At 41.7% G+C, this 14246-nt stretch overlaps 1 protein-coding gene across 3 annotated transcripts in view; it reads left to right on the forward strand.

Moving 5' to 3' along the window:
* The window catches only part of ITPR1 (inositol 1,4,5-trisphosphate receptor type 1), a 394249-nt gene that overhangs the window by 349911 nt on the left and 30092 nt on the right, over positions 1–14246 (forward strand). For all 3 annotated transcript variants that reach the window (XM_027863906.1, XM_027863904.1, XM_027863905.1), the window contains 5 exons: positions 1654–1849; positions 2788–2880; positions 3755–3894; positions 4657–4822; positions 6481–6641. In XM_027863906.1, the coding sequence (XP_027719707.1) occupies positions 1654–1849; positions 2788–2880; positions 3755–3894; positions 4657–4822; positions 6481–6641 (756 nt within the window). The remainder of the gene's footprint in view (positions 1–1653; positions 1850–2787; positions 2881–3754; positions 3895–4656; positions 4823–6480; positions 6642–14246) is intronic.

Below are 14246 nucleotides of genomic sequence, written 5' to 3' on the forward strand. Positions count from 1 at the left end.
TTTGCCTAGTACCTCTCATATTTTTAGCCTAAGCCTTGTGTCTTACTCATAGTCAGTCTCAGGATACTAATTGGAGTTAAGGAGGTGGACAAGCCAATTGGACCTGTCTGATGGGCCAGAAGATGAACAGACAAAAATAATAGAAGGAGGTAAAAGACATTCAAGTTCATCTAGGCCAGCCCCTTGATTTTATGGATAAAGAAACAGGTTCAGATACATCAAGTGATTTATCCAAGATGGTGCAGCTTATGAATGTAGAGTTCAGACTAGAGCTTTAGGCTCCAGACACTTGGATTATGACTTTTGTCCAGTATGCCACTTACAGGGTCACACATGAAATGGAGGTGTGTGGAGGAAGAGACCCGCACACTGAGTCAAAATAAGGGCCCTCTTACAACTAGTTCTATGATCCAAGGACGTCCCAATGGCCATATGCTGTCAGAGCATCCTGGTGTTAAATTATTACAGCTGAAAGATCTTATTAGTCAAGTCTAGCTGATTCATTCTACGCTAAGGCCCAGAGAAATGAAGTGACTTGCCCAAGGTCACACCTTGCTCCTTCTCACCCCAAGATTGCAGAAGACACCCAGGCTAAAGTGGCTAATTATGTGAACTGTTCTCAATCCATGACGTTCCATTCTCCCATTTCAGTATTTTTGCACAGGTTGCTCTCTCTGCCTGAAACCCACTCCCTCCTCATCTTTACTTCTTACCTTCTCCAGTTTCCTTTGAGGCTTAGTTCAAATGCCTTCTTCCTCCGAGAGGCCTGTCCTCATCTGCACAGTTCCAAGTGCCTTCCCTCCCCTGAAATCACATTAAATGAGTTCTGTATTTACTTAGCTTTGTACGTGGTGTCCCCATCTCTTCCCTAGAAGAATGTAAGCTCTATGATGGCAAGGACCGTTTTGGTTTTGTGTTTTTAATCTAGCAATTAAGAGCATCAGGAAGGTAGTAGGCACTTAATAAATGCTCATTCAAATGAATCATTCATTTTCCGTGGAGCCAACTCGATGTAAAGGAACCCCCCCCCCAACAGCGAGAAAGCAGGTGCAGCTAGGTCGTGCAGTGAATAGAGCATCGGCCCTGGATTCAGAGGACCTGAGTTCAAATCCGGCCTTAGACACATAACACTTATTAGCTGTGTGACCCTGGGCAAGTCACTTAACTCCATTGCCTAGCCAAAAAAACAAACAAACGAACAGCACGAAAGCTTAGATCTAATTCTGCTAAGAAACAATGAATGTCAGATGGTCTTTCTCACCACTATGGGTGTCGTGAAGGTCGAATGAACTAATATACGTAAATACTTTGCAAACCTTAGAGTGCTGTATAAATGCTAACTATTAATATTATCAGTCAGTCAGCAGTCAACAAGCGTTTATAAATCACTTACTATGGGTCAGGTACTAAGAATAAAAAGGAAGGCAAAAGCAGTCTTTCCCCTTAAGAAATCCATATTTAAATGGGTGTGAAAACATGTAAATAACTAGGTGATATATAAAAAGTAGATAGAAGGTGGTCTCAAAGGGGAAGGCACTAGCAGCTAGGGGTAGGGGGATCTGGGAAAAAACCTCACTGAGTTGGTACTATGTAAATCTTTATAGAATTACTGATAAAAATTTCTAAAAATTTACCTTTTTTTTTTTTTTAAAGCTTTTTGACTTAGTGTACAGAGAAGAGACGCTGCTTAATGTCATTAAAAGTGTTACTCGCAATGGACGATCCATCATCCTGACTGCTGTTCTTGCCCTCATCCTGGTTTACCTATTCTCCATTGTGGGCTATCTGTTCTTCAAGGATGACTTTATCCTAGAAGTAGATAGGCTGCCCAATGAAACCTCACTTCCAGGTCTGTTTTTAGTGCTTCAGTCCCTTTATCTAGCCTGGGAGAGGGTGGGCTAAAGAAGGAGGGGGAAGAGGGACAGAAGTATAAATTATGTTATTATGTAAATATAAATTGTTTTTTTTTTCAACAAAAGTAGTGACACAACTAAGGTTACTTTGTCTTCTGAACACCTAGAAAATAGAGTTTAAAGTAAATCCTTTAAGCATATTTGAACTCACATGTTTCAAAGGACTATGCTGTGTCCACTTTTCCAAGGTTGATTGTGATTTTGAACCTTAATTTAGCAGGTTCACAGAACTCATGGATTTCAGTGAGGATCAAGTACTTTACTGCCACAATTTGCATATACCACGTAGTGTTTTTTGTTTGTTTGTTTGTTTGTTTTTGCAGATTTTAGAGTAGCTCCCAACGCAAGAAATGCACACAATCTTGTAACCAACTTTTGCATACAGTTTTGGTTTCCTCTCTTTAAACTTTAATGTCTTAAAGATTACTCATATGTGGGTACACCCTCTCATCACACCAGTTGAAGCTAACTTCATTCCACCTTTCATGATCAACATGAAAATCTGAAGTCCATTGTTCTGGGACTGAGATAACTTATAATCTCAATGCTAGATGCAGAATTTTGATAGCTCTTGCTTGATACAATGCATGTTCAGTAGTGTCCATCTGAGAGCATCTTTAAAGCAGAAGATGCGGGCTAGTGAGGACAGTATTTTTCATGAGCTCCGTGGAAATTCACATCCTCTGGCTTGTGTTTTTCATCTAGAGACAGCATTTTTCAAATGAGTATGTACATTACAACTCTTACATTTTAATTACAGTTCAGTTACATGACTTTTCTTTGTAGAGAATTGTTTAATGGGGTATGAACTAATGACTTCAAGCATTTTGGCAATGTGTATTCAGCTCATTCACCATAAACCTTGTCTTTACAGACACCAGTGAAAGTTTGGCAGGAGAGTTCCTGTATTCTGATGTGTGTCGATTGGGGGCTGGGGAAAACTGTTCTTCTCCTGTACCCACGGAAGGTAGGCACTTTGAGCTGAGTGGCCTTTAAACCTCATCTTGAATCTGATTTGCTTCAGAGGCTTTGATCCCTCATCTAAGGCTCGATAAGACTTACAGGCTCATAGAGTGATAGAGCTGGAAGGAGCCATCGAGACCAGCTAGCTTCCCCTCCCCCTGTTTTACATGTAAGGAAATTGAGGCCCCAGATAGGTTCAGATTGGAGCAGATTCTCTGCCTAAAAATGAAACTGCTCGCAAATGTCAGAAACATTAGTGGGTGGGGAGGTGCTTTAGAGGAGAGAGCGGAGGAAAGGGCAGGAATACTGCATGTGAAAGTACCAGATGATCTGTTGACATCGTACTGTCTCTTTGTTCATTAGGAAAGTAAGAATGAAAATGACCTCCTGATATAATATAAGAAGGCCCACATTATATTTACAGATACCTTTACAGTATAAGCTTTCATAGACATGCCATTTCAACTTCACAATAGTAAGTAGTGGTATCCTCAATGGACAGATGAGAACACTGGGCTCTGAGGCATTAAGCAGCTTGCCTAAGGTCGAACGGTGAGTCAGTATTGGGACTGGACCAGACTCCTATAGATTTCAAAAGGTGGGAAATATTTTTAGATGTCATCAGAAAAAGGATACCAGTGGAACAGAGCAGAGGAAGTTACTAGTGGTTAATGCTACAGTCGTTGAAAATAGGAAATGCTGCTGTTGATGGTCGCACATTTTGGATGGAGATGTTTGGATCTTTTGCTCTTGGTTCCTGAATTTATTTTCCTTTCACATCTGTCAACTAGTGAAATGACATTCAAGAAGTATCATATCAAAATCATGGTCTATATTTTCTCACATTTTAAACCTGTTATTATTTGCCATGTTAACAGAGCTGACTCCTGCAGAGCAAATTGAAGAAGATAAGGAACATACGTGTGAGACATTACTGATGTGTATTGTTACTGTGCTGAGTCATGGACTGAGAAGTGGGGGCGGAGTAGGAGATGTGCTCAGGAAGCCATCCAAAGAGGTGAATTAATATGGAAGGGGAAGGAAGAGAGATGTGGGTGGGCGGTAGTGCACAGTAAATGAGATTAAATGTATACTGAAGAAAACAGGAGGGAGCCAAGTAAATGGGGTTCAGTGACCAGTTGGGTATACTTTCTCCAAAAAGACTGTGCTAGCGTATCCTGTTAAAGTCATATCTGGAAACTTGCAGTCTCTAGAGGGACAACTTTTATTATGTGTATATATATATATATATATACACATGTGTGTGTGTGTGTGTATATATGCATGTATGTGTATATATATGTATATATGTGTGTATGTATATATCTACATATGTGTATATATGTATATGTGTGTGTATATGTACACACACACACACACACACACATAAATAGTCGCAACATTTATAGCAGTCATCAGGTTCATAGGCCTGAGATCCATTTCCCAAAGATCTTGGCTCCCAAAAGTTGTTTATTGAATGTCAGCCGGTATAAAGAAGAGCTAATGATCTGTAATAGAGATACGTAAAAAAAGAAAGAGTTGTAGAATTCAACCCGATCTCATCAGCTTTGTAGAAAGTAATGGTTTTCACTTATTTCTGTAGCTGGAGAGAAAGATACTAATGGGCACCAGAAGTTTCAGTTTGCACTGACAGCTGATGGTGGAAATGTCTAGTGTAAGCTTGTTAAAGGTTTCTTAATGCTGTTTTGCCACAGAGCTGTCAAAACTAAAACGATAAAACTAATGGTTGGAATTAATTATGACACTTCTTTTCTCCCAGGAGCCTCTCTTTGCTGCTCGAGTGATTTATGACCTCTTGTTCTTCTTCATGGTGATCATCATTGTACTTAACCTGATTTTTGGGGTCATCATTGATACCTTTGCCGACCTAAGGAGTGAAAAGCAAAAGAAAGAAGAGATCTTAAAGACCACCTGCTTTATTTGTGGTAAGTCTTGTTGCTCCCTTCAAGCTAGCAAGAGAAGGAAGGCTCAGTTCAGCCTGGAGCCACCTCTGCTGGGATGGATGAATCTTGGAGAAATCTGAGCTTTGAAGCCATGCCAGATGATGGGCCCTGGACTTCCTAGGCATGGAATGCTCTGGTTGTACTCTTATTTATATACACTTATATCTTCATCATCTGTCCTCAGAGCAAAGAATATTCTTGGATGAAACCCAGTGCCTTTCCTAACTTACCCGCAACAGTGTTTTCGTCACCACTACATTTCTAAAAGCAGATCAGTTCTAAGGAGCAAAGACTGAGGGTTCTGCCCTGCATCATGTGCCCCAATCTTGTGGTTGTTCCCTGAATTTGGACCTTCTGTTTTTCATTCTCTTGCCCCTAAACAGATTCAGAGGAAAAAGATAATGCATGTAGGTCTAAACTCTCAGAAATTTTTTTGAAGAAAGTATCCAGACCTTAACTTGTTTATTTTTTATGTAATAGCAAAATAATTATCATTTCACAAAAGAGATCTTCAGGAATGGTATTGATCATGTCCCCCTACCATCAATCAGTCAGTCAGTAAACATTTATTAAGTGCCTACTATGTGTCAAGCACTATGCTAAACACTGGGGATTTGAAAAGAGGCAAAAGACAGTCCTTGTTTCAAAGAGCTCACAATCTACTGGAAGAGACAACAAGTAAACAAATATATACAAATCAAGCTATATACAAGATAAGTAGGAAATATTAACAGAGGGAAGGCCCTCGAATTAAGAGGGGATGGAGAAGGCTTCTAGTAAAAGAAAGAATTTTAGTTGGGAATTAAAGGAAGCCAGGGAGGTCAGTAGGCAGAGTGGAGGTGGGAGAGCATTCCAGACATGAGGGAGAGCCAGGAGAAAGTGCCAGGAGCTGAGAGATGGAGTGTCTAATCAAAACCATTTATTAAGTATCTGCTTACTATTTTGGTCAGCACTGAGAGGGAGGAGGGGGGGAGATATGGAAGCATAAAGTGTGCTTCAAGCTCGTAAGGAACTTGGAACTTAATCAGGATGATATATTTAGATGTAAGTTGATCTTCTGAGAAGTAATGATGGCTACTAGACTGTAAGCTCCCTGAGGTAAAGGTCATGTCTCACAGCTATTTTTGTTTCCCCAATTTCCTAGCACAGTGTGCTATATGTAGTAGGTGCTCAATAAATGCTTCAGTTAATGAAATTTCAAGGTGAGACACGCTCACAAAATCTACCAGTGGTTTGTCTGCTATCATTAGTGTAGCATGAGCAGTTTTCACTTAGCAGGTTCGATCTTTGGTCAGCAGGAGACAGTGAAAAGGCCACTGGTTTAGGAGACAGAGGATCTGAATTCAAATCCTAGCTCTATTATTTATTTCTTTTGTCATCTGGGACAAAATATGTAACCTCTCAGTTTCTTCATCTGTAAAAAAATAAAATAAAATAAGGTGATTGAACCAAATGATTTCAAAGGTCCTTTAATCTGCATGTCTGGGGTATCCTTTTCAACCTGCATTATATTTAGATATATGTACAAATGTATAATTTGATCCACTGGAAGGCCCAGTAGATCCCTGTTTTAGGTGGCACTTATAAGGTAAACCGAGCTCATTTTGGTGCTAAAGAGAGGCTTCGCTCTCTCCTTTTAGGCTTAGAGAGAGACAAGTTTGATAACAAGACGGTCACTTTCGAGGAGCACATTAAAGAGGAACACAACATGTGGCATTACTTGTGCTTCATCGTCTTGGTCAAGGTGAAGGACTCCACCGAGTACACGGGGCCAGAGAGTTACGTGGCGGAGATGATCAAGGTGAGCGTGGAAATGCCCTCCAAGGCGTGTTTGCCTTTTGGTTCCAGCTCTGGAGGCGCGTGTCTTTAGGTCTGCTTCCCACGAATCAGCGTCTCACTAGAGCAGAGCCACTTAGCCTGATAACCTTTTCGTCTGGCCGGGGGGATGGGGGAGAGCACCTTTCAGGTAGACGTCTTGCTAACGGGTAGGGACAGGTGAAGAGAGGTATTTGAATCTCAGTGATTGGAGACACTGATGAATGCTTAGAAGAGGAGGCAGATATTATGAGTCTTCAGTGATCGAGGCTTTTGCAGGGCCTTGTGGGGGATTGTGGAAGTCACCAAGCCAACTGTTCATTCATACCTGTGGTCTCAACCTCATTAAGATACTCAGGAGCAGGGGAGAAGATGGTAAAAGGAGTAGACATAAGCTGTAACACTTAGGAAGTCTTTGTGGTTTAAACTCATCTGTTCTGAGAAGGGCAGGAGGCCATTGTATTTGGGTAGCTATGCTACTCACTAGCTTCCCCTCAGGGTACTGGAGACTTAGACGTGCTGACTGATAAAACATTATCCCAAATGACCTCTGCCTCCCTTTTTTTAAAGCGGTGATTGTAAAACCTTATATGTAGACAAGCTCAAATGCAACTCTTGTTTTATAGGTGGCAGGCTTTCAGTTCAAATACATTTGCTTCTTGGCTGTTTATTGGCAACAGCTTTGGAGCACTCCTGTGTTAAATGCCACAGAGAGCTATCCTAGCCCCAGGAAGAATGAGGGGTCATTGCTTGTCCATGAGTAGCTTACAACTTGGTTTAGAAAATGGAGTATACAAGTTGTAAAAAAAATTGTCAAGTTTCAAAGTGTTGTGCAAGGCAGTCCAAATTATTATAACACAAACTGAATATTAAGTGAAGAGGAGAGTAAAGGAGTAAAGCATTTGGGTACCCTTAAATCAGTCAGTTAGGTGGCAAAGTGGTTAGAGTGCCCCGGGTCTGGAGTCAGGAAGACCTGAGTTCATATCTGACTTCAGACACTTACTAGCTTTGTGATCTTGGGCAGGTCACATAACTCTTTGCCTCAGTTTCCCCATCTGTAAAATGAGCTCGGGAAGGAAATGGCAAACCAGTCCAGTATCTTTGCCAAGAAAACCATCACTGGGGTCACAAAGAGTCAGACACAACTGAAAAATGACTAAACGACAACAACTCTTAAATCAGAAAAGGATTTCTGAAGGCGACTTTGAGCATGGTTCAAAAGGAAGACATAGATTAGCAGAGAGAAAAAAGAACACAAAGGTACCGGATGATTGGCAAACAGATAAGTTTGGCCGATTTGGGGAATCTCTGTTGGATGATGGCAACCAAGTGAAGGCTTCGAAGGCCAGGAGGAGGTTTGGTCATGTTAGGTAATGGGAAACCATTATAGGTTTTTAAGGATAAGCAATGCCAGTGATTTGTGGAAGAGATGATTTTGACCATTGTCATTGGAAGCATTAGAGTTAAATAAGCAAGTATAAATCATGGTGTGTCCATACTTATGCTAAGCAGCGTGTAGGGCAATCAAGAAATATGAAACATCCTTATCCTTGAGGAGTTTACACTTTTGTTGGGGAGTTAGGACAAATAGGAAATGATTAAAATCAGAGCAAGGCAGTAGATAATACTGGTTTATGTAGTATAAACTAAGTGATGTAGATACCAACAGCAAAAGATCTATAAGGAAGATGAAAATTGACCTTGAAATATGGGATGACCCCAGCTACTGGTTAAAAACTGGCTGGCTATTTGATCAAAACTGCTGGGAAGTCAATCTGGCAGAAATTAGATTTAGACCAACTCGGGGCAGCTAGATGATGCAGTGAATAGGCACTAGCCCTGGAATCAGGAGGATCTGAGTTCAAATCCAGCCTCAGACACTTGATACTTACTAACTGTGTGACTGTGGGCAAGTCACTTAACCCTGATTGCCTTACCGAAAAGATAGATTTACACCAACACATTACACTACATGCCAAGATAAGCTCTAAATACATGAATTAGATATAAAAAGTTATATCATAAACAAATTAGAGGAACATGGAAAAAATTATCTTTCAAATCTATGTCCAGGACAAGAGCTCACAACCAAACAAAGGATAGAATTGCAAAAGATTTTGATTGTAAATTTAAAATGTTTTGCACAAAGAAAACCAATGCAGCTAAAATTAGAATTAACTGGGGAAAAAAAAAATCTTTGCATCAAGTGTCTCTGATGAAATTCTCATTTCTAAGACTTAAGAAAATGATCCTGTTCTTCTAAGTGTAAGAGCCATAACCTAATTAACAAATGGTCAAAGAATATGAATAAGTAGTTTTCAAAGGAAAAAAATTCCAATTGTCAACTGCCATATAAAAAAAAAATGGTACAAACCATTGATAATTAGAATAGTGCACATTAAAGTGTCTCTGAGGTTCAGCCTCAAAATCATACCCATCGCATTGGCACGAATGACAGAAAAGGAAAATTATACATGTTGGAGGTGCTACAGGAAAAGAGTCTCATTAATGCACCACCAGTGCAGCTGATCCAACCATTCTGGAAAGCAATTTAGAACTATGCCCCAAAAGTTAAACTGTGCATGCCCTTTGATCCATTGATACCACCAGGAGACTTGTACCCAAAGGGATCCATGAAATAGGAAAAAAAGTGATATGTACAAACCATTGTTATAGTGACAAACAACTGGAAGCTAAAGGAGGTACCCATCTACTGCTGAATGAATGAAGAAATTATAATATGAGAATGTAATAAGATTATTGTGCCATAAGAAATGACCAAAAGGGATATTTCAGAGAAACATGGGAAGTTTGTGTGAAGTGAGCAAAAAGATGGAAGGCATGTATGCATACGTTAATATGGTAGACTTGTAATAGAAACAGACCAAGTAGCGGGGTGGTCAGCCAGGGGTCTGTGGGTGACTCCAGCTGGTTCTAATGCTAGTTCAAGTCCTCTCTGCTTCTCATATAGATGTATGTATTATTATATGGACCTGGATCCATATCATAGCACATGGAAGAAGAATCCTTGGGTTTTCCTCTTTGTCATAAGTCTTTACGGTCTGTTATGCAAAGTTCTTTTCATTTTCCTCTCTAAGACGGTATCCACACCCAGTATCTCAGTCTACAAATCTTCTGGAGGTTGATTGTGAGGTTAACTGCTAACCACGTTACTTTGGGGTCACTGAAACCTCTGGCTGAGTGCCGGGTTTCTGCCTCAGTAACGAGGACTTAGAGGAGTCTTGTGAGCTATCACCTGATAGGGGAGTAGTGGCCTGAAAACACCACCACTGCCCCTGCCTCCGCAATGACTCAAATGGACTGCCCACCACACTGACAGTGCTCTGAGAATGCCAACTTCTGGCTAAATTTGCTTTTACTATCCCTGCCATTCTTTGGCTGAACAGATCTCCACATCAGCCTAAAAATGTGGCGTTAGAAAAATCCTAAACATGAATTTAAGGAAGCTGTGTGTTGTGTAGTAGGTGGGGGTTATGAGGGGAAGCTGAAATTTAGTGAATCTTTCAACACTGGCTCTCAGCACAAAGCAGGGAAAGCTCATGTCAACCACACAACTCAGCTGGAGGCTGCTGACAAAACTGCCAGTGCCACCCTGGGTCACCTGGAAGGGAAGCAGAGGGAGCCAGCTAAAGGAGAATAGAACTGAGCACCAGTCCCCCAGAGCCATTTCAGGGCTGTTAAGGCTTAGTCACCAGTTGCTGGGGGGTAGGGGTGTGGAGAGCAGCAGTAACAGAAAAAACCATGAGCTGTACCCCAGGAGCCTTTGGAAGAAGTTGAGCAAACTGGATACCTGTCACCCCCCCCCCCAGAGGAAAGCCAGCTAAATTCTCAGGAAGCCCCTCTAGCTCCCAGCTAGGCCGAAACTATTTTAATGTTGGTTTGGTGACAGAGGGTGGGCAAATGAGTGATCTCAAGGATGGAAGGAAGATCTGTTAAAGAACTGCTGTTATTAGAGGCCTGCTGTTAGCATCCCTACCTCTGCTCTTTAAAGAAAAATGGTTCCCAAAGCCCTCAGAGCCACTTCACAGGGACCGACTGACCTCTTACCTCTCTACTGAAAGTGACTTTTAAGGCAGAGTGCTAGGAAGTGCCCCATCCTGTGCTGGCCTACTTCTGTCTGGTGATTAATAGGATTGTTGTAAAGACTAGAGTCCAGATGCCCCTGAATATATGAGAATATCTGTGCCCACCAAACATCTTCAAAACCAGTTCTGCACAAGAAAAATCACCCAGTTAATGGACTGACATCATAGTTAATAATTCTCTGTAGTAGTGGAGAGGCACAGTTGCCCTAAGGAAACATTGCAAGTACATACTACATTTGTGGAGGGGATGGCACAGAGCAGGGATTCTTGACCTTCTGGGGGGTCTTGAGCCCCTTCAGCAGTCTGGTGAAGCCTGCAGACCCCTTCTCAGGAGAATGTACTTACATGCATAAAATAGAACAGAGGATTACCAAGGAAACCAATTCTATACAAATGTAGTTATCAAGTTGTTTTTTTTTTTTAAAGTTCATGGACCCCAGGTAAGAATCTTTAAGGCTGAATCCAGTAAATGAAGTCTCTTCATTCCTGGGCTTCTTTGCCATTTTTTTCTCACGTCGAGGGTTCCTTTCAAAGGCATGTTGTAAGCCTGCCGAGAGCTCTGCAGTCTTTCTTTGCTAATTGGCTCTTGGTGTGCCCTGTTCCCATTTGGCACAGTTGTATATTTTGAAGTGGTCAGTGTCCGTGGAAGCTCCAGGGTCTAATGGTGCTAGAAAAGCTCTTACCACTTCCTGGGGGGACAAAGAGAACTCTCACTCCCAGAGATGAGAGGCAGCATTAGGAGAAATCACATGTTGTGGCAATGCTGGCAGCTCGATTGTTTGGAATCTTGATCCGAATTTCTCATATTTGTTCCACTGTCCCCTCCTTTTGGCTGGTCTCTCACTCTTCTTCTTTGCCCCGAGGGCACTGGGCTGGAGCTGCCAAGTCAGGGTTATACTGGGCTTGACCACAGGTGCCTAGAGTCCTATGGAAGCAGTGTTTCAGATAATAATGATGGCTGACGCTGAGATGGCTCTTCGAGGTTTGCAAAATGCTTTACAAACATCTTGTTTCTCATCACTATCCTCATTTTACAGATGAGGGAGACTGAGAGAGAGGGATTTGCCCAGGATTACACAGATAAGTGTTTGAAGCAGGATTCAAACTCAGGTTTTCTGACTTTAGGTCAGTCCACTCCCCCAAATCCCATGCTTCCTCCAGGCTGTAATGTGTAGTTGCATGAACAACCTGGGACACAGCAAATGGATAGTGAGCTGGGCCTAGAAGTGAACAGAAGAAGAGTAGGCTGATTGCCTCTAGGAAATCGCAGTTTCTTATGGAAACATAGGTCCATATTTTAATACCAGCATTCTTTCTGGTGATGAGGTGTGACTCCAAGTCATGCCATACCTCGTCATACTGTTCTCAGAAGGATGGAAGTTGTAAGTCATCCAAAGAGCGAGAGTGAATAGTGGGTGTAGCCAAGCTGTGTCATGTGATAAATGAGGAATTATGTGAGAGAAACCTTATCTAGGAGGTCACTTGGGAAATCCAACAGTGGCAGGAGAAAATTGTGGGGATAGTCATGTGGTGGGTACAAAGGATGACCAGTAAACAGCCTCCATGTTCCACTAATATCTATGAAATGTCAGGAAAGTTCCAGGAAGGTCTCTAGACGTGGTTGGACCTCCTGTAGTGGATTCACAGGAGCACATGGAGGAAAGTCCCTTAGGATGTACCAGTATGAATTGGTGGAGTTTGCATCATTGGAGGAAACGCCCACACATTAAGGTCAGAGATCCACTGGTGTATGGACTACATAATACAGCCAGCCAGAAAGTGGAATGGGAGAGAGGACAGGGGCAGGAAATGTGGCTGTTTCTGGTTCCAGGGCTATTGTGGACCATACTACCCTAGATCACCCTTTTCCCAAGGGTCACCCTGCCCAACTGTTGGCATTTGTGAGCCAACGGCAATTTAGGAGTCCTCCCAGTAGAAAAATGGATGTCATTATGCTCATTCCATCAATTCAATCCAACAAATATTTTATTAAACACCTGCTTTGCTCAAGATTCTGCAGATGCAAATAGGCCTTGCTCTCAAAGAACTTGCAGTCTAACGGTTGGGATGCAAGGGGAAGGGACTAAGCATTTATTAAGTACCTACTCTGTGCCAGGCACTGTACTAGGTGCTTTACAAATATTATATCATTTGATCCTGACAACAACCCTGAGAAGTAGGCACTATTATTATCTCTACTTTACACTTGAGGAAACTGGGGCAGGCAAGCTAGTAAATATATGAAGCCAGAGTTGAACTCAGGTCAACAGAACTCAGGTTTTTTTTGTGAACTCAGGTCTTCCTGATCCCATGCCCAATGTTCTATTCACTGGGCCATCTAGCTAGAATGAAGCAGATAAAGAAATAAGTATGACGGAAAAGAGAGATTAGGGCAAGTGTGATGGAGAAGTCTAAAAAAAGTGCTCTAAGATATTTGAAGGGAGAGAGAGATCATTTTCAGCCATGAGAAGAGGTAGACTGGTCCTTGAAGGAAGAAGGAAACTTTGGAGAGGCGTAGAGGTGGGGAGGAAGGCAGGTCTTCAGGCCCAGTGCAGGGGTCAGGTGAACATTGGAGGTGGGGGAGGTCAGGACAATAATGTGGGATGAAAAGGAGTTCTTTTTGTCTAGCAGAGCAAGTGCACGAAGGGTAGCATGTGAAATGGGGCTCAGAAGGAAATTCTCTGAGACAATGGCAACGTTCCTATCACCAACCCTCTTTGGCATCCTGCACATTGTGATAGATCACCACTCTCTTTCAAAGCAGAAATGGATTTGGTAGTTACCATGAGGCTATGTGTGGAGGTACACCTTAGATTACAATCTGTAGGAACCCTATTGCCTTACTGCCAGATTCTGCATGGTTTTTTCCCTTCCAAAAGATCTAGAGGTGGAACTTTGATCAGCCAGGGTAGGGACATGTCCCCTTTGAGTTTTTTTCGGTGTATCATCCCATTGTAGTGAAGTGTATCCATCCACAGCTTCACTCTCTGAAGAAAGAAAGGTGCACTTTGTGCATGGCACCATGTGCCTGAAGAATGACTTCTTACAGTTCTCTGTAAGCAGAAGCTGGAAAAAACCCTAGCATTTCCTCTCCCAATAAGGGTTGCTCTTTGGATTCCTTTCAGTGAACTGTCTTAGAAGAGTATGAAACTTAAGTATAATTATATTCATTAATATTAAACATTTACTTTTTAAAATAGTTCAGGTACCAAATGTTACTTCCCACCCCCAAAAAGGGTAAAAATTGATTGAGAACTAAAAGGCCACTAGAAAAATAGGTAGATTCCCTTTGGGAGATTTATGGGAAGACATGTATAAGATTTGCTGAGGATGGCAGCATGGATGGGCTGCAGTCTGCATCATGGAACCATTTTCCAAATAATAATAATAATAATTAACATGTATATAAACATGCTCTACATGTTTACACAGCACTTTATATTTGCATTTTGTATATTTTGTATTTGTATATTTCACAACTGATA

Source organism: Vombatus ursinus, unplaced genomic scaffold (assembly GCF_900497805.2).
Source record: "Vombatus ursinus unplaced genomic scaffold, bare-nosed wombat genome assembly UNPS02014773.1, whole genome shotgun sequence".
Classification (NCBI taxonomy): Eukaryota; Metazoa; Chordata; class Mammalia; order Diprotodontia; family Vombatidae; genus Vombatus; species Vombatus ursinus.